The 22,033-nt window shown below is 28.0% G+C and overlaps 3 protein-coding genes across 4 annotated transcripts in view; 1 reads left to right on the top strand and 2 right to left on the bottom strand.

Annotated features, from left to right (window-relative positions):
* Positions 1 to 9,945, top strand: part of LOC134829171 (cAMP-dependent protein kinase type I regulatory subunit) — a 41,567-nt gene extending 31,622 nt beyond the window's left edge. For both annotated transcript variants that reach the window (XM_063842170.1, XM_063842179.1), the window contains exons 2-4: positions 6,212 to 6,794; positions 7,497 to 7,651; positions 7,708 to 9,945. In XM_063842170.1, the coding sequence (XP_063698240.1) occupies positions 6,212 to 6,794; positions 7,497 to 7,651; positions 7,708 to 7,929 (960 nt within the window). In that variant the 3' untranslated portion in view covers positions 7,930 to 9,945. The remainder of the gene's footprint in view (positions 1 to 6,211; positions 6,795 to 7,496; positions 7,652 to 7,707) is intronic.
* A 1,373-nt stretch (positions 9,946 to 11,318) lies between these two features.
* On the bottom strand, positions 11,319 to 13,238 carry LOC134827045 (zinc finger protein 737-like). Its single transcript, XM_063839577.1, has 4 exons — positions 13,071 to 13,238; positions 12,573 to 13,012; positions 11,782 to 11,953; positions 11,319 to 11,727 (listed from the first exon to the last, which is right to left on the bottom strand). The coding sequence occupies exons 1-4, from the start codon at positions 13,206 to 13,208 to the stop codon at positions 11,341 to 11,343; spliced, it is 1,137 nt and encodes a 378-aa protein (XP_063695647.1). The 5' UTR covers positions 13,209 to 13,238; the 3' UTR covers positions 11,319 to 11,340.
* Positions 13,239 to 13,318: 80 nt separating this feature from the next.
* LOC134829211 (mitochondrial outer membrane protein SLC25A46) lies at positions 13,319 to 17,347 on the bottom strand. Its single transcript, XM_063842212.1, has 3 exons — positions 17,172 to 17,347; positions 16,749 to 17,094; positions 13,319 to 14,471 (listed from the first exon to the last, which is right to left on the bottom strand). Exons 1-3 carry the CDS (start codon positions 17,192 to 17,194, stop codon positions 13,497 to 13,499), a joined length of 1,344 nt encoding a protein of 447 aa, XP_063698282.1. The 5' UTR covers positions 17,195 to 17,347; the 3' UTR covers positions 13,319 to 13,496.
* Between the last annotated feature and the right edge of the window lie 4,686 nt (positions 17,348 to 22,033).

The following is a 22,033-nucleotide window of genomic DNA, read 5'->3' as shown; positions in this document are numbered from 1 at the left end:
TAACGTTGCACTAACAAATGGCAAATGTAACAAGCGATTACCATAATGACCCAATAATAACATCCTGCACTTTGCTCTGCACTATATTTTGAGTAAAATTTTATCGTCATAACATTGAAATTCTCCAAACAAATTCATCAAAATGAGAAATGCGAACGATGTGATAAGTAGAGATACAGAAACATCTAAATAAACATTACGAGTCAACGACTGAGCGACGTAAAAATTCTCAAATATCTTCTAGTGAGCAAGTGAGTGCGAGTGTGAGTAGGTTATTTATTTATAAAGTCAGTTTCTGCTCTTTTTATCATTGCGCTCGCAGTCTCATCGCGACTCAGTCAGACAAAACGACTCACATTGGAAATAGCAGAAGAAGAAAAAGAAGAGAAAACTTACCGATTTCAGTTGTTTGCCTCCACTTGTGCCGGTAATATCGGTCAGCAGTAGCAGTAGCATCAAAAAAGCGTACCGGACAAAATTCTATTTTAAAAGTGTCGTAACATTGTGTCTCTCTTTCGTATCGTATCAAATATTTTCCCAAACAATTCTATTAATAAATGAATGTGCACCGTAAATAAAATCATACTGTATGTTAATCAAATAAATTTCGAGTGAACTCTAGATAGATAGAGACAAAAAAGTGAAGCTAAATATTCAAAGCATTTAATAAATAAGTGATTCGGCCGATACGGATTCAATATTAATACAAAATAAATAACAAATAATAGAAATAAACAGAAAAAATAACAAAAAAATGGAAAAGGTATAATATTTTCCTTGTCCTATTAAATAGTTAATGAATTGAGCAATTAAGTAATACCTGTAGATCGAGTGTGGTGCTGATGATGATGATGATGATGAAAATGAAAGTTATTTATAGGTAGTTGACGATCTTATCGAGAAATAAATGAATTGAAAAAAAGGTGAACAAGAGACAAAAAAATGTGTTCCGAGGAAATTTTTTTCTTTCGTCTCCAAGGAATTTTCAAAAGTTCGGCAGAAAAACATTACCAAAGTATTTCGTGGAAACTTTCAAGAGTCACATTGACTTCCAAGCACTTATAATGATTCCTAGAGGGACTTTCAAATTTATTGTATTATTTTTACATTCAGAAAGAATGTCATTTATCAAAAAAGAAAAAATTCTTTCGTTAAGAAAATATTTTTGCAAAATTATTGGATAGAGACATAAGAGGATACTTTCAGTTAAAAGTGAAAGAAAAATTTGCCATGAAATAAATTACAATTTAGGGTTCTCATAAAAAAAAACTGATCGTGTGGAAAAATAGAACGATAAGTACGTGAGCCATTAACAAATATGAGATCCCAAAAATCTCATCTAAAATTATTTTTGCAAAAATATTTAAAAGAACTTTGATATTTTGTCATAGTGATAAATTTGGGTCTCTTCAAAGGCAGAAATGGTGCTCTTGTCGAATATAACCTAATCAAGGGAACTATAAATTTTTAAAAATTATGATTTTTGTTAAAAATAGGACAAAACATTCTTGGATGAAAAAAATTAGAAATTAAATTCGGGAGTGAGCTGATTCTCGATTCAAGACTTTGAGGATTTAAAAAAAATCTTTGCTCAAAAAATATCTAATTAACTTCTTAACTTGAGTAAATAATAAAAAAAATTTTGAAGGTCTGCTCGATTGGTTAATTTTGAGTTATTTTTTATCAGATTCTTTTTTTATTCTTATGCTTATTAAAATTAATTTTTAGTACTTTAACTTTTATACGTGACCCATAGTTAAAATAAATAAAGAATGAGGCGTAAAATATTTAATAATAATAATTGATGAATTTTTTTCATTATTTATAATTATCTGGTTATTGATAGTTATCAATAGGGGAAGATGGGGTAATTTCAGACATGGGGCTATGTTCAAACAGCCATTATCTCCATGTTTCGGATCGAAAATCAAAAATCTAAATATGGCAAAATGACGGGATTTTAAGGCCAACTGAACTCCCAAAAACAAATTTTGAAAAATGTTTTCAAATTTTGAGAAAATTAGGAAAATGATTTTGAGGGTTTTTTGTAAATTTTCGACTTTTTACTAAAATAGCCCGAATAAATATAAAAGCTTCTAAATAAATAAAAAAAATTTTTTTGAGTTTTTTTTTATACTTACCTTAATTTTCGTTGCAAAATTCACTTTCTGTGTCTCCATTTTTTAGAAATTTTAAGGGCTTCGTCCTAAAAAATAAAAAAAAAATATAAAAAATCGAAATTCCTTACTTTTACTCTAATTCTAATTACAATTCTCAGGCATAAGCCCTTGACCAATTTCCTCACAAATAAATCCCAATCTAAATTTAAATTTTCTCCCATAATTCATAAATCGCTTACGTGACCGCACTCAAGCTCAATTTAGCTCCGTATACATCACGATAAGGCAAACACACATGAAAAATTCATTCGTGCAACGAACCCCTCATTAAAAGTACATCACACCAGTAGCAACGCATTACCCACTTCATACGAACAATTTATTAATAATATACTTGTAAATATCCCGAAACTTCATTATAACAATGAATATTAATGACTTTCATTTATTTTTTTTTTGCTTTTGTTACATTTATATTGGATCAAATTTATAACAGTCAGCTATTTATTTTTTCAATTTGTTTATTATTATTACATCAAATGTGTGTGGGGAAAGTACAAGTTTATTATGCTAATTAATTGTTTTTTTCGTGTGTTTGCGCGATATTCAATTTTATTGATATTTCCCTGATCTGATAATAGTAATAACTTTTTGCATATCAGATAATAAAAATCCGACCACACGTGCCTGGTATCGTTCGTAAATGTTCGTGAGAAACGACAAAGTTACTTTTATTTTTTCGTCAAATCGTTTAAAATTTTATAATGGAACATTCCCAAAGTGCCTCATATTCATATGACGAATATTTTTTGTTGTAACACTTTCCGTTTGAGTCAGTGTAAAAATTGAGAAAATTCGTCGCCCCGTTGAATCATATGCGGTGAGAAAAAAATAACGCAACAGATGCATATGTAGTGCAATTATTTGCTGAACAACCTTTAGTTAGTCGAGTGAGCGAATTTTCAATGACTCGTCGACGTCGTCGTGGTTGTCGTCGGATGTATGAATTTAACAGGGCTGAAAATTTTTTAAAATCAAAATTAATTTAATTCAAATGAGTTGAAGCTGAAAAATATTACTTTAGTATTATTTTATTTAATTTAATTTATTTTTTTTAATTTTCAATGAAATTTAAATAGAAGTTAATTAATTTAAAATTTTGTTAGATTTTCAAAATTTAATTAATTAAAAATTAAAATTTTATAATTTTTTAAATTCAATTTCAATGTAGTAAAACTTAATTTAATTATTAATTTTTTTAATAAATTAATTATTTTTTTTAATTTAATTATTTTTTTTTAAATTAATTAATTTAATTAAGATTTTAAAAAAAATTAAATAAAAAAAAAATAATAAAAAAAATAAAAAAAAATTATTTAAATTTACAAAAAATCAATTGAATTTAAACAAAATTAAAAAAATTCTTAATTTTTTTTTTAAATTAATTAAAATTTTTAAAATTAAAATATTTTTTTAAATTAATTAAATTATTTTTTTTTAATATAAATTAATTTAAATTTATTTTTTAAGTTATAGAAATTTTATCTAAAAATTATTTTTACTCAAATTTAAATTAACTTAACTTTTACTTAACCTTTCAAACTAAATTAAATTTACAAATTTTTGAACCCTGCTATTGAATTTTCCAACAATTCAAATTAAATAAAATAAAATGAGAAAAGCACAAAAATAGATGAATCTCTCGTCTCATGTGAGTTTTATTTTTTGTCGTGAATTGACGACGAGGAATGCAGGGAAACATTTGTCAACATTTATCATAGAAATAATTTTCTTTATTCCATCCACTTTTTTTTATTATTTTTTTCAAATTTTTTGCTTCGGAAGGTTACATTTTTGTTGGATGACGCCTCGTTGAAATGTGACGACTACAGATGAATGATTCAATTATAAAACTTTATGTGCAATTGCACTCTGGATGGATGACGACGGGCGCCATTCAACAACTTGTTGAAATTTTTTCATTATAAAAAAAAATGTGTCAATGACCAGGCGTTTCCTCACACCGCCAACATTTCCTGACGTCTTTGAGCAAACAAGCAAAAAACAAAAAGAAACGCCGGAAAATGATTTTTTATTTAATTTACTTCCATTTTTTGTTTGAACCTAAGCGAAATGTAGGCGTAGCCCGTGGTTTATAGCGAAAAGGTCAGAGTAATTATCAACGGTCATGATTTATGATTATTCTGACGAAGAAAGAAGAAGAAAAAACATCACAAGACGATTTGTAATTATTTTTTCGTTTATTATTGGAATTCTTTGTGAATTTCTTTCTCTGTTTCGCTTTATCTTTCACCTTAATTGCTCCCAAACTCGCTATTCAGTGGAATTCAATTTATTATTATAGGGCTATGTGGATGTTTGGTACACCTTTGCTATCATTCATTTGGAAACATTTTTCAAAAAAAACACGAAAAAAAAAAAAATTACGAGTCCTTTTCGATGCTTTTTTCGTATAAAAAGAGAGCAAAAAACGCAACAATTTAATTACAGCTCATGCTTTGAATTTTATATTTTTTATTATAATTATTTTTTTTGTAATTTTTTCTTCCTTTCATTTAGCGGATCAGTGACGTGGTTAAAAAGTTTAAAAATATTTTTTTATTATAATTTTTAAAAATTAATTTTTTTTAAAATATTTTTTTAACTGAAAATTAATAATTTTTATTTCATTTGAAAAAATATTTAAATAAATTAAATTAAATAAATTAAAAAAAAATAATTGAAAAAATTTATTTAATTTATATTTATATTTTTAAAAGTATTTTTTTATCAAATAAATTTTTCAATTTATATTTAAATAATTAAAAATAAAATAAAATTAACTTTAAAATAAATTTAAAAAAATCTAAACCGAAATAAAAATTAAATTAAATTAATTAAAACCAAATATTTTTAAAATAAAAATTAAAATTAATTTCATAAAAAAATAAATAATTTAAATTTTAATAAAACCTTTTTTGTGACCTTAATTTAATATTTACATACATATTTAAAAAAATTAAAAATTATATTTATGACACCATAAAAAATTAAATAAATTTTATTTAGGTATAAATAAATTAAATACGTATAATTATAATTAAAAAATAATAAAAAAAATTAAATTTTCACATAAATTAAATTTTAAATTGAATCTTAATTTTATAAAATATTTTTTTTTATATAAAAATAAATCATTTTTTTTCATTAAATAATTATTTAAAAAAAATAAATTAATAAAAAATAATAAAATTCAATTTTTCTTGAATATTTCACATTGATTTAATTTGAAAATAAATTTTCATTTATTAATTAATTTTTATTAAAAAAAAATATTTATTTGTTGTACAAAAAATTATATTTTAAATAACTCCATGTTCAAAAGTTCAAGGTTTACAACATTCACTCCATCATTTTTTGATAAGCCGCCCGCCACTGTTAATGTTGTTTTTTTTTCTATTGTGTCAAGACGTCGCTTTTTTGCATGAAGTAAAAGTAGCGAGAATTTTTCCCGTAAATACGTATTATAAATTCATTTTAATGATATATTTTCCTCGTTTTTATGTGATTTTATTAGACATAACGGCAGAGAGAAACATTTTTTTTTCATCCTTGTACATTTGCATCACATTACATTTTAATATTATTATTTTGTAATTCATCATTGAAACTGCTACTAGTCGGCAGCTTGCGAACACACACCATAAAACGGAATATTTTGCGGATTTGAAAGGCAACTTCTACGCTAACGATGATATAAAATTCTCTTTAAAGGTTTTCGAAACTTTACATTTCGTCGAAACGGAGAGAATGCTGAGTCTGTGTGCGGTGATAAGGTGTGCGTTTTTTGAATAATGATAAATTTTTTGCACGAGCGATAACGAGAGATGTGTGTACGATGATTTATGTGCTGCTGACGAACTTTATTATTATTATTATTTGTGACACAATAATCTGCGGGTTGTTCGCTGAAAAAGCAAAAACGTCTCAAAAGGAAGAAATTAATTCAGGATGAGGGCAAAAACTTACTACCAGACGTTTCCATCGGAATTTAAATTAATTTTCTCGTTTTTTTTCTTTTTTCTTTGCAGGAACAAGCGAAACTCGACGCCACAAAAGTCCCAGTTACGAGTCCCGAAGAGTGCGACGACTTGAGCCCGATGCCACAAACGACAGCGCCACCTGTTCGTCGTCGTGGCGCCATTTCCGCAGAGCCCGTAACGGAAGAAGATGCCACCGGCTATGTCAAAAAGGTTGTGCCGAAAGACTACAAAACGATGGCGGCATTGTCGAAAGCCATCGGCAAAAATGTCTTGTTTGCGCATTTGGATGAGAACGAGCGCAGCGACATCTTTGATGCCATGTTTCCCGTGACATTCCTGCCGGGCGAGACGATAATCCAGCAAGGTGATGAGGGTGACAATTTCTACGTCATTGACATCGGCGAGGTTGAGGTTTTCGTGAACAATGAGATGGTGACGACAATTAGCGAAGGCGGTACTTTTGGCGAGTTGGCGTTGATTTATGGGACACCGCGTGCTGCCACGGTTCGCGCGAAGACAGACACAAAGTTGTGGGGCATTGATCGTGATTCCTATCGTCGCATTCTCATGGGATCGACTATCCGGAAGCGGAAGATGTACGAAGAGTTCCTGTCACGCGTTTCGATTTTGGGTAAGTTTTTCAAGTTGACCTTCATTTGACCTTAAGTGGAATAATTAAAAATGTGCATTGGGTTAAAATTTTAAAATGTGCCTTGGGCTTATATTCTAAAATGTTCAATGGGGTTTTTCTCAAATGTTCAATATATCAAAAATTTTTAAGCTTCTATTATTCAAATATTTAAAATATGATTTGGGTTCAATTTTAAAAATGTTGCTTGGGTCAAAACTTAAAATGTGCATTGGGCAAATTTTTTCTAAAAATTTTTACTGTATTGTAAAAATATTTAAAATATGATTTGGGTTCAATTTTTAAAATGTACAATGGGTCAAAATTTAATAAAAATGTGCATTGGGCAAAAAATTTCAAATTTTTATTGGGCCAAAATTTTAGAATGTTCACAAAAAATCTTAAAATCGTATTAGGACAATTTGTTAAAATTTACTTCATGCCAAATTTAATCAAAACTTTAAAATTTGCATTGGGCCATAATTTCAACTGGGTCAAATTTTTCAAAATATGCATTGGGTCAAAAACTTTAATTTTAAAAATTTTTTATCAAATTTTAATGAAAATTAGTTCCTATATTAAATTTATTCTTAACTTTTTAGAGCTCTTTTTCACACAAAAAATAAATATTTTTGAAATGTTTTAAAATATTTTTATATTAAATTTTTTGACATTTAACAATTTTTCTTTTAATTTTCCCCACAGAGAGCTTAGACAAATGGGAGCGATTAACCGTCGCCGATGCTTTAGAGCCCTGCAGCTTCGAAGACGGCCAAATAATCGTCAAACAAGGAGAACCGGGCAATGATTTCTACATCATTCTCGAAGGATGTGCCACAGTTTTGCAACAAAAGGGCGAAGTAAGTAAAAAATCTCAAAAAATTAATAATTTCTCATTTTAAAAATTATTTTTTAGAGCCAAGAACCCGCAGAAGTCGGTCGTTTGGGACCCAGCGACTACTTTGGCGAAATTGCATTGCTCCTAGATCGACCACGTGCCGCATCTGTCGTTGCCCGCGGTCCTCTCAAGTGTGTCAAACTAGATCGTGCTCGTTTCGAACGTGTCCTCGGCTTGTGCGCCGACATCTTGAAACGAAACATTACACAATACAACAGCTTTGTGTCCTTATCCGTTTAAATATATAAATAATTCGCAAAAAATCATGGAATTGTTAAAATTATATTTAAAAAATAAAAAAAATTGGAAATTTTTACAAATTTGAACAGAAAAGAAAACAATGATTCCTTAAAAAATATTGAAAAAATTTAACAAGACACACAAAAACGCTAAAAAAATAAATATTCGACATATTTTTGTGCAAATCTTTTAAAAATGAGTGTCTCGACCACCTTTTGTAGTGTACCCAATCCGGAAAAAAAAACTTTCATAAAAAAAAATTAATGTAAAAAAAATCTTATGAAATAATAAGAAACACAAATCGGATTGATAGTTTTGACATAAGAAAGTATTGTGGTGGTAAAATTTGTTGAGCAGAAAATTTAATATTTTATTTTAATCAATATAAAAAAATATTCTTTAATTATTTGTAAACTTCTATATATAATTTTAGCTAGCAGCTAACATACAAAAAACCCAACCAACCGCAAAAATACTTAAAAAAAAATAACTAAAATTTAATAATAAATAAAAAAACGCAAGTAACTATGAAGCTGATCTTCTATCGATAAATATTGACATTTAACAAGAAAAAAAAAGCAAATACTTTACATTTATATCAAATATTACATTATTAATTATATTATATATTATTAAAAACAACAAAAAATTGTATTGTATAATTTACTCGTAGGTTTTTAACGATAATTATTAAATTCTAGTGAAACATGTAAAAAAAGTACTTTAACATATATTTCTTAAACACCTCAGTAAATAAACAAAATAAATCAGCAAAAAGCACAATTATTAATAAAAAAACAAAAAATATCATATAAACATATATTTTACCCCTTCTTACAACAAAAGAACAACTAAAACTGCAAAAATAACATCGAAAGGTCCCTAACAACTTTCCTTCCCACGTGTCCTGTATTTTTTTTAAAGGAATGCTTTTACTACCATCAAAAAATATATTTAAAAAAAAACATTTCTATACAATAATAAAAAAAAAACGTATACAAAAAAAAATATTTTTTAAGAAAAAAAATCAAACGAAAAAAAAATGTTAACACTCTTTCACTAAAACTAACTAACTCACTCCCTCATTACATCGAATCTCGCGATGTTTGTTGGAAATAGTAAAAAAAAAACTCAAGTTGTAGTTAGCTGGACTAACTTATAGACCTTTTTAGTTGAAATTTTTACGCGTATCTTCATCTTGTCTTGACTGAGAAAAATCCCCAAAGTCCCCCGTACTCGATAAAGAAAAAAAAATCCTTCTATTAAAAAAAATGTATTTAGAAAAAAATATTTGGTGTGTTTGCTTAATTTCTTTTTTTTATTTTCAATGTCCGTAGATGATTTTTATGTTAAAATTTAGTTAAAAAAAATAAATTTATAAAAAAAATAAAAGTTCAACACGAAACTTCTATACTTTAAAAAAATAAAATAAAAGTACAGGAAAAATTTGTAATAAAAAAAAAATAATCGGCCAAATGTCGAATGCGGAATATAGTTAGGAAAATTCTTGATGACTCTTTCTAAAATTCATGAAGAAAAGTAAGAAAAAGAGGAAAAAAGTTTAAATGTCAAGATTTTTATTAATTATCATTATAAATATATTACAAGCAACTGTAGAGAGCTAACAAGTGTAGAAATCGTAGTTGATTGTAGTTGTCTTAGAAAAATTTTATTTTATTTTTTTTTTGTTTGATTTTGAACGGAGTTGTACAGAAAAGAAGTAAGAAAATGATAATTCAAAAAAAAAATTAAAGTAGAGATTTTTTTCGAAAAGAAAATTGGATTAATTTGTGTAGTTACTTACTTATGATGAAAAATGATGTAAAATTAAAAAAAAAAATATATAAATAATAAAATGTGGTCATGTAATATTAATTGCATGTCTTTTATCAGTGTTAACATAAGCAAGAGCTGTACAACAAAAAAAAAATAATAATTTCAGCAGATCGAAATTATAATAAAAATAATAAATATTCATATTATTCGTATTGTTATATGATTTTTCTCGTACACAAAAAAAAACAACAAATTAATTAAAGAAAAGCAAATAAAAAAAATAGTTAAAAAAATATGTATCAAATAATATTGTATTCTATATAAATTTAATATAAATGAAAAAAACTGTAAATTTAAAAAGAACTATCATTAATTTTCAGGTAAAACTTGTATATCTATGTTTGAATTTTAGTCTATATATTCAAAAGTAAAATAAAATGATGAAAAAAATTGAAAAACTCTAAATTTTGGGAATTTTTTATTTGCCTTTTTAAGTTTTTTTATGATGATTTTTGTTTCTTTAAGGCTCGATTTTTAAAGGTTTGTAAAAGGTGGTTTTAATTTTTTTGTAATTTACTTAACAAAAAGTGGAAAATCAACATAAAAGGATAAAATATGAATTTTTGGGAGAAATTATAGGAGACTGTCTTATTTTTATTTTAAAATATTTGGTCGAAAAAATTCAGGGAAATAATGAATGAGACTAAAATTAGTAAAAATTGGAAAATTTTTGATATTTTATGGATTGAAGAACAAAAAAAAATTAAAAAATTGGTAACTTTACGTCGAAATAAAAAAAATATATTTTTTTTAATATTTCAGTTTAACTTTTCTTCCATTTTTTTTCAATTGACCCAAACATTTTTTTAAGAAGAAAGTTGAAATACAATTTTCAATAAATATATTTTAAAAATTAAACAAAAATATTTTTTTTTTAAATTTCTACCAAAGTTATGAAAATAGACCCAAAACGCTAATTTTTATGAAGTTTTTAACTAAAATTATTTTTATATTTTTTGTAGAAAATTGAGATTCTCTAAAAAGTAGAAAATGCAAAAAGAGCAAAAAAATTATTTTTTAATGAGACGAATAAATTTTATATTTTCATTTTTTTGTCCCATGAGGATTTCCATGAGAAGAAGGGGCGAAACAAAAAATAAATATTTTTGAAATTTTTTATTGTAATTTTTTAACATTTTTAGACGTTAAACGTTGATTCTTAACATTTATTTAATTTTACTTTAAATTATTTCCAAATTTGAACTCAAAAGTAAAGAAAAATCAAACAAAATCTCACAAAATAAAAATTTTTTAAAACGTGACTAAAAAAAAATTTTTTTTCTACATTTCAATTGGAAACATCTGATTAAAGCCAATTTCTTTTATTTTGTATAATTTTAACGTAAACAGTAATTTTTCAATTAAAAAATTCCAAAAAATGTCAAAAATATTTAAATTTTTAATTTAATTTTTATTTTCCCCCTGAATTTTTTCGACAAAATCGGAGGGGAGGGGGCGATAAAAATTCTAATAAAAAAATTGTCTTTACTTTATAAAAATTCAAATTTTATTTTTTGTCAAATATCAATTTAAAAGTAAATAATTCTTTAGTTTTAATCAATTTTACAAAAAAATCTACGTAACAACATTATTTCTCGCATATTTCAGTGGCGCTCCCCCAATTCCCGCTCCCTTGCCACACAACTTCCGAATCTCCTCCTGACTATAAATAATTTGATGCTGTCTCTCGTAATGCTTCCGCAGCAATTCATTCATGTAATATCCCGTTCCGCATTCCTGACACATGAACGGCCTCAGTTTCCCGTGCGAGTATTTATGTTTCTTCAATTGCGAGCTCGACTTGAATTTCTGATCACATTGATCGCATGCGAAATTCCTTCGTTGTAAATGCACGGACGCAATGTGACCCGTGAGTGAAATGGCTTTGTATTGTTTTCCGCACATTGGACAGTCTTTGTAGTGAGTTTCGTGTTTCCGTTCGATGTGTCGTTGGAGGTCCGACTAAAAAAAAAAAATTTTATTAAAATAAAGGTTTTGGAGGTAAAAAAGACTTACTCCGTAAGTATATGAGATGCCACATTGATTGCAGGTGTGAGTTTTTACCGAATGATAAATTCGTTGGTGAGTTTTGTATTTGGACATTGAAGCACAAACTTTGCCGCAATCGATGCAAGTCACTTCTTCTTCGATTTTTGATTGATTTTTGCTCTTGACAGGTTTCGGGAGACTAAAAAAATATTTTTATTTAAAAAAAAAAATAAATATTAATTTAAAAATTAATTTATTTAAATTTTGTCCTGAAAATTTATTTTTAAAATTGATAAAAAAAATTAAAAAATATTTATGATTATTTAAATATTAATAAAATATTTTTTTTTTAATGAAAAGAACGAAATCAAAATAATTTTCACCATTATTAATTTTTTTTATTTTTTTTTTTTTAATTTAAAAAATCATGGATTAAATAATTAAAAAAAAAATAAATCATCAATTAAATTTATAATTTTTATTTTAATTTTATTATTTTTTTTTAATGAAAAATTAAATTTATTAAAAAAAATTTTTTTTTTTTGAAATTTTATGATTCTTTTAAAGAAAAATTAAATTAAAAAAAACAAAAAATTTGAAAATTAGTTTCTGAAGAAAAAATAAATACATAAATAATTAAAAATCTATTTTTTAACATAAAATTTATAGAAAAATTAGAAAAAGCTAAAAAAAATATTTTTTTTATTTTACCTAATTTTAATTTAAATTTTTCGAATTTTTCAAAGACAAAATTTAAAAATAAATTTCAAATCCATTTAAAACTACTAAAATTCATAACTAAATCTTATAAAACTCACTGTTTTCTGTACATATGACTAACGAGACTCGCCTTTCCCTTGGCACAATAACCACAAACATCGCAATAAAGCAACTTTTGTTTCTTTTTTTCTTGTTTCAAGTGACCTTCATATAATTCCTTATCCACAAAAACCTCGCAACACAATTCACATTGATAAATTTGCTTCTCATCCACTTGTTCCTGTACCATTTCTTCACTTTCTTGCACTTTTATCGGCTCCGCAAAGACATCATCGATGATTGCTTGAACTGGAAATGCATTTTCTGCCTCAGAAACGAACATTTCTGCTTTGAATCCTTGAAATTCGTGACTAACCGGAAGAATTTTCGTCAAAATTTCATAAGATTCGAGACATTTTTCCCGAAATTTGACTGCTTTTTGCAGGAATTTCATACAATTATCACAAAATCGCATCAATTCGGCATTTAAAGCATTTAACTAAGAAAAATTTTGATTAAAAATTGCTTTTGTAAAGGAATTTTGGTGATTTTCTTACATTTTTGTTCAATAAATTACTGTAAACTTCAAAAATTTCTTGTGGAATTTCTTGTTTCACGGAACAATTTTTTGATAAACATCCCAAACAACTTTCTTGTGACTCCTCAAGTAGCTCGGATTTAATTAAATTACTCATTTTAAGGGTTTTTGTGGAGAAATAATTCAATGTTTTGATTTTTTTGATGAAAACAAAGAATTGTCAACGCGATTTTGACAGCTAAAAATTCAAAAAAGTGAAAAAGTTCGTTATTTTTTTAAAGATTTCGACTGTATTTCATTCAAAATAAAATAAAATTTAATAACAAAGCGCAGAAAAGGGAGAAATTTTTCTATTTACAATCGACGATTCACTAAAAATCTAAAAAATAAGCGCATTTCAACAAATTTGTGTGATTTAATTAATTTTTTCGTCAAACATTTATCATCAATTGTCCTCACTGAACGAACTAACGCCACTTATCGACTGCGAAACTGTCGTCGAGCCGCCATGCGAGTTCTTCAAGTGGTCCAAATTGTAATACTCGGCGACGCGCGGCGGCGGTTTGTTACTCACCACCTCCGTGATATGCGTTATCAGCCATTTTCCGAGTTTCACAACCGCCACGTGCGCCGCAAACTGCAAAATCATCGCGCCAAAGCCCTTGTAGAGTCCCGCAACGCCCTCCGACGCCATTGTCGTGCGATAACAGTCGACGGGGCCCTCGTAGCTCGTCAGGATTGGAATAACGCTGTACCCGGTGTCGAGATTGTCGATGATGGTACGTGTGCCCTGCAACTGGATCCGATGCAAAATCGTCTCGAGCGGATAAAAAATGATCTCTGTGGCAATCAGCGACGTGAGCGTGGAGTAAATTTGTACTTCTTGTGTGACAATTTCTCGCGGGCGAGCTCCCTTCGCGTCGTACTTCCGTTGCATGAGTCGCGTCGTCATGCCTTTGATAATCAGCCCCACGATATATTTGGACATGCCTAAGCCGATGTGCGGGCCCACGAGAATCCACACGGGCAACATGCGACCTCGTTGTGGCGCACTCCAGGCAGCTAGTCGAGCAGCGCCTTCCCGAAAAACGTCAAAAACGCCGGGTTTTTCGCTGGCAATGTCACTTTGCACCGTTTCGACGAGAGATGCCGTGTAGAAGGGGACAACGGTGGCCAGGCTAATACACTTGAGTAAAATGTGTTGTCCGAATTGCTTCATTGTGGTGCGTGAGGTGAGTTCTTTGGGCCACGCGGAAAATTTGTAGATGATATCTTCGACGGCGAGAGACATGCCGCGCACCAGTAAGACGCTGCCGATGCCCTTCCACAGTGTCGTTATGCCTTGCCGCTGATGCAAGTGCGCAATCACAGGAATTAGTGTGAATGGAACGAGGTGATATTTCATGGAGTTGTGATGAACCTGAAATGGAAAATTAGAAAAATATCATTAGAAAATGTAAAAAAATAAATTAAAAATAAAGGTAAGTTTTTTTCGGAGTTGTGGCTGATTTTTTTTTAAATATTTTTTATTCAAAAATTTTTTTATTAAAACATTTTTTTTATTTTTAAAAACAAATTTTGTAGTTTTTCATTTATTTATTTTTTTTTAATTTCGCTTCAAATTATAATTTTTTTTTTTTTATTTTTTTTCATATTTTTTTTTAACATATTTTTGAGAAGCAAATTTTTCTTAACATTTCTGTTGAATTTTTTATAATCTTTTTCAATTTTTTTGAATTATTTATTTTAAAATTTTATTAATTTTTTAAGAAATTTTTTGATTCAGAAATTTAATTGAATTTTTTGTTTCGATGTAAAAAATTTAAAAAAAAATTTGTTTTTACTTTTAAAGCAAAATTTTCTTTTAATTTCTATAATTTTTTTTTCTGTTTTATTTATTTAATTTAATTTATTTTTAATTAGTTTACTAAAAATTCTTTTATTTATTTTTTTTTTTTCAAAAAAAATATTTTAATTTTCATTCGATTTTCAAGAAATTTTTTGATTCAGAAATTAAGATGATTTTTTTTCGATGTAAAATATTTTCAAAAAATAAATTGTTAAGAATTTTTTTATTCAAATTTTTTTTTAATCTTTTTCTATTCAACATTTTTTTATTTTTTATTTAATTTTTTATTTTAATTTTAATATTTTTTGAATTTAAGCTTTTGTTTTTTAATTCGATGCATTTTTTTTAATTTTTGATTTGAATTTGAGAAAAAATTTTTGAAAAAAAATATCGTTCAAAAAATTACCTCAGGCACAACTCCGACAAAAAATTATTACGAAAACATAAAAAAATTTCAAAATCCTACAATTTATAAACTTAAAATATCTCTAAAACAGTCATTGGAAAGCCATCTACTCCCAAATCTTCAGTCTTTTCTTGCATCAGCTCAATATAAGGCTGAATCACGGTAAAAACTCTCAACTTTTTCTCATTAACGCACATTTGCTGTCCGTACGAAGAAATTGCATAAGCAGAAATTCTCCCATTTTGTATAAAATGCAACATTGAACCAGCTTTTCCTAAATTTCCGCATTCTACGTCATTTTCTTCGACACAAATTTGTCGATTTTCATCCAACTGAGTGTCAAAAACTTTTTCACAAGAATTGTTTTCAACGACTGACACCCTTTTCTGCTTCAAAATTGTGTCAATTTGTCCCGTTTGATTGTGTAAGTCACCCTTGAAGGCAACGATAATCATTTTAGCGTCATTCACTTTCATTGGAACGTTCAAGAGACAAACCGCGATGACCTTTTTGGTATATTGAACCTCTCCTTTGATCATTATCAGTCCAATATCGTGTTTATAACTCGATCCCGCGGTTTTTTCAAACACAATTTCACCTTCATTCGGATACCAAGCGTAATTAATCCCAAAATCCTGAATACCGGAGCATTTTTCATCGTCACTTGTCGCGTTAAAAGGACAATCAATGCTCAAATCTCGCATTCCCGCACGAATTCCTGTTAGTTTTACGCCAATATCGAGTCCCGTGATGCAATGAGCGCTCGTCAAAACCATCGAGGGACTTATTAGACTTCCGATGCAGTCAAAAAAGGAAGTTTTTTGGTTTGTGTCTTCGTACCGAAGCAGTACAATCCATCGGAACTGCTGTACGGAAACTGCTTCGATCTGGTTTTGGCAAGTTTGAAACCGGTTGCTTGTCTTTGGGCAACAAATTTGTTTGCCAGGACAGTCGAAGCCTTTTTCCTCGTGAATGAGACACTCGTCGGGCGCAGTGCAGATCCCGCTGCTGCCGATATTCGTCGTGCACGGAAAATAAATCGAAAAAGCGGTTTTTGTGAGGAGAAAGAGGAGAATTTGAATGACAAACGAACGACTCGGCATCTTGTTGACGACTACTACTGGTTCCGATAACGAAATACTGTCACTGATAATTTTGCGTCGGTTTTGTGCGTGTTGTTGTTATTTTTTTTCCATCGATGTAGATTTATGGTTCATGGTTTAGGGCTAGTTTACTATATTTTAACGTTTTTAATCACATAGTCTTTGGCTTTCTTTTTAAATTGAGTCAATGTCAATACAATAGTATCACAGGTTTTAGTCAATTCATTGAAAAGTGATGCTCCTTTGTAAAAAACTGAATTTATTTGAAGATTTTGTGATGATCATAATAGATCGAAAGCTGAAAAGTTCAAAAAATTTGTCAAAAGTCTAAAAGCTTACCTGACATTGTCGTCGCAGCACCACAAACGGATGACTGAGTAAATTTTCCGTAATTAAGCTAATCAGTCCGACACTCCCGCCCACGTATTTCCGAAAAGACAGCTCCTCCTCGGGACTTTCAACGCGCAACGGCAAGTTCATGTTCTTATGTTTCCGTATCGGCAGCGTCAACACATCCCGATCCGAGTGCACGTACTGAAATTGTGTGTGCGGCTGATATTGCTGCTGCAACGTTGGCGGCAAATCGCCCGCCGTCAGACCCTGATGGTACGCACTCATGTACGGATACGTGTGACGCGGCGCAAAATCCGACACAAAATCTGCCTCATCTTCGCCTTCGCTGAATCTGCAACGAAAAAAAATCAATCCGGTGAGCGAAAAAAAAATCCGAGTTACATAAAATTTGAACCGTGATTTACTTACGAAATGTGATCTGCATGCGCCATTTAGCTAGTTTCGAGAGACCGGGCAGCGAAAATTCATCTAAAAACGGAAATGACACCGGATGTAAGACAGTAAGTTAGCTGATTAGCGGAAAAGTTTTCTCGCAGAATTTTCGTATGGCGAAAAAAGGCAGATTTTTCAATAACAAAACCGAAGAAGAGTGGCGGCTTGTGAGTGAAAAGTCGATTGAGAGAGACAGATGTTGGGAGATTTTTTATTTGCACTGGGTTTCGTATGTTTTACGTGGTGTGTAGTGTTTTTCACACATTTGTGTGTGAGAATTGAAAAGTTTCGCTTTGGGAGTTGAATGGATTTGAATTTTATCGGACGTTATTTTAATTCAAATGTTTCTGAAGTAAAAACAAGAGATGCGATAATTTCTGATAACTTAAATTTAATCTTTAAAGAAAATTGGAAAGAAATGATTAAAATTTAATAAAAATGTAAAAAAAAATCTTCATTAATTACAATTTGTTCAAAATTTATAAAAATTAAATTTTTATAAAGCCTTAAAGTATGCAATATTTTGAACATGTTTATAAAATAATTCTTGCAGGAATATTTTCGCGCGTATTTTATTTTATTACCGTTATTGATGTCAAAATTCATTTTTTTTAAATATCATTATTTAACCTGACATAATACTTAGTCAAATATTTCTTAAATTTTCTCCTTTTTAAATTTTTGAAAAAATTTTCTAAGACTGGTGTTATTTTTTTTTATCAATTTTATTTAAAAAATTTTGAAATTTGAAATTTTTAATAGACTAAAAGTCATTATTTCCTTATCTTTTTTAAATTTTTTTGTAAAAAATATTTTGAAGAAAAATAATCAACTTTGTTCATTCTTAAAATTTTTAAAAAACTAAAAACAAAAAAACAAAAATATGCAAAATCGTAAGAAGTTCTTTTAAAAATTGGTTTGAAAATTAAGTTCAGTTCATTTCGGTTTTTCAATCAAAAAATAACAGAAAATGTGAAAAATTTCCCTTTTTTTGAAAAATATTTTTGTTTTTCTCCCTTTAATTTTTTTTTAATGATAAAAAATTAAATTAAATTAACGGTAATAATAATTAATGCGGGCAAAATAAAAAAAAAATTGAAAAATTTAAAGAAAATGAAAAAATTTTAAAGTGAAAATTTTTCATAATTAAAAATTAAAATGTAATTAAAAAATGTCATTATTGACTAAATTTAAATGATTCTTTTGAAATACTTTGTAAATAATTTTTAAAATGAATTTGGTTCAAATTTTCATTAAAAAAAATTTTAACTTTTTAAATGTCAAAAAATTTTGAAAAATAAAACAAAAATATGAAAATTGTAAAATTTCTTTAAAAATTTATTTTTTAAAGTTAAGTTAAATTTCGGGTTTTAAAAAAATTAGAAAATTAAAATTTTTTAAAAATATTTTATTTTTGAAAAAAAATTTAAAACGGCCAATGAAAAAATGAAATTAGATCTAACAAATTTTTTTTTTAAATAAAAATTGTTGAAATTAAAAAAAAAGAAAAGAAATCAATTTTGCTAATAAATCTTCTTCTGAACAAAAATTTAAAAAAAAAATATTTATAGAATTAATTACATTTAAATAGACGATATCGACAATTTTTTTCCGATAAAAAAATTTTTTTTTTCATGACAAGTAAGGGACTAAATTTTCATATTTTACGACTATTTCTTCGCCACTTCACAATTTTCTTAACACTCTCCCATCAAAAAAAAAAAAAAAAGAACATTGATAATAATGATTTTTTGGTTTTCCGTCGGTCGTCCCAAAAAATATAAACAAATGTGTATCGCCGTTCTTAGTACCGCAAAATCCGAATGAATGAAGGAAGACTACCTACCCGAGTACATCAAAACTTTATTTTTGTTAATTTATTTTTTTGGGGGTTTCCTTGTCTCGTGCCCTTTTTTGCTGTGCGTGGTGTGTGTCGGTTAACAACGTAAATAAACAAAAATAACACACAAGACAAGACAAGAAGCAAAGCCGAGACACGGACACATAATAAAAAGAAGAAGACGGTTAAGGTTGAGGTCACAAGTTGATTGTACCATCATCAATTAGTTAATCGCATACGTACACGACGCGACGCGCATTATGCCGTAGCGTAGACAGGAGGATGTTTTATGCACCATCACACCCGTCGTCGTCGTCGTCGCTTGCTCCGTCATCATCGGTGTTTTTATTAGGACATTAACCAGAAAAACGAAAAGAAATTCCGAGGAAAGTCATTCAGTGACGTCACTTTTTTATGATGCTTTAATGGTAATTTATCGACGCCCCGGCTTTCTGACACTCCGGGAAAAAAGGTAAGGCAATAAAAATTGTAAAAGAAAAAGAAAAAGAGGTCAATGTCGTCGTTCACCTTCATTTATTGACCGAATTTTCCCTCCCCGAGTTAATCTCCCCTTCATTTTACGAGTTAATTGAATTTTGTGATTGAAATGCGGTTTGTTGGACATTACGGAAATGTAGGTCATTCAACAATAATTTAGTCAATGATGTCGCTTCTTATGATCTTGCTTATAACAACATCTTATGTGGACCTCTTTATTACACGAATTTCGCTCGATAAATGTCGTGAAATGACCAAACTTTTCTTTCGTTCGTTCCTCGCATGTTTTTGGTATATTTTATTATTAGAAAAAAAGAAGAAGAAAAAAAACTGTCATGCGATAACAACGAAAATTCACATGGCCAGACCACTACTATCACTTATTTGCTTGTCACTTGTCTAGTCTTTTCCCTTTTTGGACACTATCACGCTCACGAAACGAAGATTAAAGGCTGTTTTCGGTATTTTATGGATGACTTTGGTTACATCTCCTTTAAAAGTCGAAAAAAAAAAACTTACCAAACAATAGTCCGTTAAATGGCACACTAATCAGATAATTGCCGTTGATAATTTCGCCATTGTTGAACTCGATTGTCAAGTCATGGTCTCGAATTTCGCTCCTTCGGTTTTTCTTTGGCGCGCCTGAAATGAAACAAGACAAACACAAAAAAAAATTAAGAGGGAAAACTGTGTGTGACATATATTTGAATGTTTATCACACACAGTTTCTTTTGTCTTTTGTTCCCCACACTCTTTCTTTATTCCTGCCACGAATACGTGGTGTGTCAACAACAACATTATGTGTCTTGATGATCTTCATGATAATAATAATAATTGTTGTTGTCGCTGGTAATATGTCTCTTAAGACGCAGCCAGCAAAACAGTGAAAAAGAAAAGAATGAAGATAATCGAGAAAAGTTGTTAAAAAGAAACCGTTTAAGAAGTAATTAGGAAAAATTACTTTATTACTTTTATTGCACCATTGAGAGCTGCTCTATTGCGCTATTATTTTGCACCTCTTCTTCTTGTTTTCTTTTGTTTTTTTTTCACGTTGATGATGAAATGAGTCAATTAGACTTACAACTGAAAAGTGTTTCTGTTTGAACAAAATGAATGTGAAAAAAAGTTAAAGAGTTTAAAAGTGATAAAAATCAGAGTAATAAAATAATTTAAAATTTTTTCAAGAAATTCTTAGTTTAGTTCAAGGTCACTTTAAAACTTAAGGTTATAATAATACCTAATTTTTCCAATTTTTTAAAAAATTCCAGTAATTATAAAACCTTAAAAAAAATCAATAGTTAAAATTTTTTAAATTAAAATATTTAAAATTAAATAAAAGATTTTAAAAATTTAGGCCGCTCCACATGAAACTCAATAGTTTTGTCCGATGCCCCATTTTAAATTCGAAAATCCAATGGGGCGAATTAAAAAAAAAAGGTAAAAATTTCATCAAAAATTACCGTTTTTTTTTGTATATTTTTATAATTTTTCAAAAAAATTTCAAGAAAATTTTTCAATTTTAGAAAATTATAGAAAATAATTGAATTTTTTTTTCAAAAAAATTTTAAAAATTTGACAAGAATTTTAGAAAATTAATTGACTAAAAATCACAAAAATTTTTTTTTCAAAAAAAAAAAAAAATTGACAGTTATTTTTATGATATTCATTTTTTTTTTTTAATAAATTTGTTTTTAAATGAATTTTTCATACACAAATATCAATGTAAGAAACTTAAAACAACAATAATAATTTTTAACGATAAAATATTTTAAAAAATGGCATTTTGTATGAAAAGAAGTATTTCAAATTTTTTATTTTTTTGGACAAAACCAGTGAGTTTCATTTAGAGCGGCCTTAATTAAAAATTAAAAAATTTAATTTCATACATTTCAATAAAATTAAAAAAAAAAATAAAATCATTGGATAGAAAATATTCAAAAATAAATTTAAACAAAAAGCAAAATATTTTTAAAAAATTTATCTTAAAAATTTTTTTTTTGTTGATTGATTTTGATAAAAGCTGCACAGACTTGATTGCGTGATTAGATTTTTTAAGTTAAAACTTCAATGAATATTGTTTCTGTGAATTTAAAAAATAACTAATATTAATCAATTAGAATATATTGAGATATGAACTTTAAATTCCATTTTTGGAAAAATCTCTTAATTTTCCAAGAATTTTCCATGAAACGTTAAACTTTTCTTCTTCAAAACCTCAAGCCATTTATGATACATAACAAAAAAAAATTCAAAGAGATACGACAAACAGATTTTAAGTTAATTTGTTACAGAACTCAAATATATTTTAAATTTAACCACATTCTAAAATTATTTAAAATAAAAATTAATTTCTTTTCAAGAGTAACTTTTTTTTCTGTTAAGTAAATGTGTGTTTTTGTACACTTTTTACGCACTGGCATGATGCATTATAGTAGTCCGAGAAATCCGGAGTCGCAGACTGAGTTTTCAGAGGCTTGATTGCTCTTGTTACTTAACTTTG

The sequence above is a fragment of the Culicoides brevitarsis genome, chromosome 1 (assembly GCF_036172545.1).
Source record: "Culicoides brevitarsis isolate CSIRO-B50_1 chromosome 1, AGI_CSIRO_Cbre_v1, whole genome shotgun sequence".
Classification (NCBI taxonomy): Eukaryota; Metazoa; Arthropoda; class Insecta; order Diptera; family Ceratopogonidae; genus Culicoides; species Culicoides brevitarsis.
Note: the sequence above shows the minus strand (reverse complement) of the source record. Positions and strands in the feature narration are given on the sequence as shown.

What these genes read in the sequence shown, in the direction of transcription:
- LOC134827045 (XM_063839577.1), bottom strand. Translation starts at nt 13,208, where the DNA reads ATGAGTAATTTAATTAAATCCGAGCTACTTGAGGAGTCACAAGAAAGT. An exon ending in GTAATTTATTGAACAAAAAT is followed by an intron (nt 13,013 to 13,070) that starts GTAAGAAAATCA and finishes AATTTTTCTTAG; the next exon opens with TTAAATGCTTTAAATGCCGA. An exon ending in AGTCATATGTACAGAAAACA is followed by an intron (nt 11,954 to 12,572) that starts GTGAGTTTTATA and finishes ATATTTTTTTAG; the next exon opens with TCTCCCGAAACCTGTCAAGA.
- LOC134829211 (XM_063842212.1), bottom strand. Translation starts at nt 17,194, where the DNA reads ATGGCGCATGCAGATCACATTTC. An exon ending in GCGCATGCAGATCACATTTC is followed by an intron (nt 17,095 to 17,171) that starts GTAAGTAAATCA and finishes TTTTCGTTGCAG; the next exon opens with ATTCAGCGAAGGCGAAGATG. An exon ending in TGCTGCGACGACAATGTCAG is followed by an intron (nt 14,472 to 16,748) that starts GTAAGCTTTTAG and finishes TTTCCATTTCAG; the next exon opens with GTTCATCACAACTCCATGAA.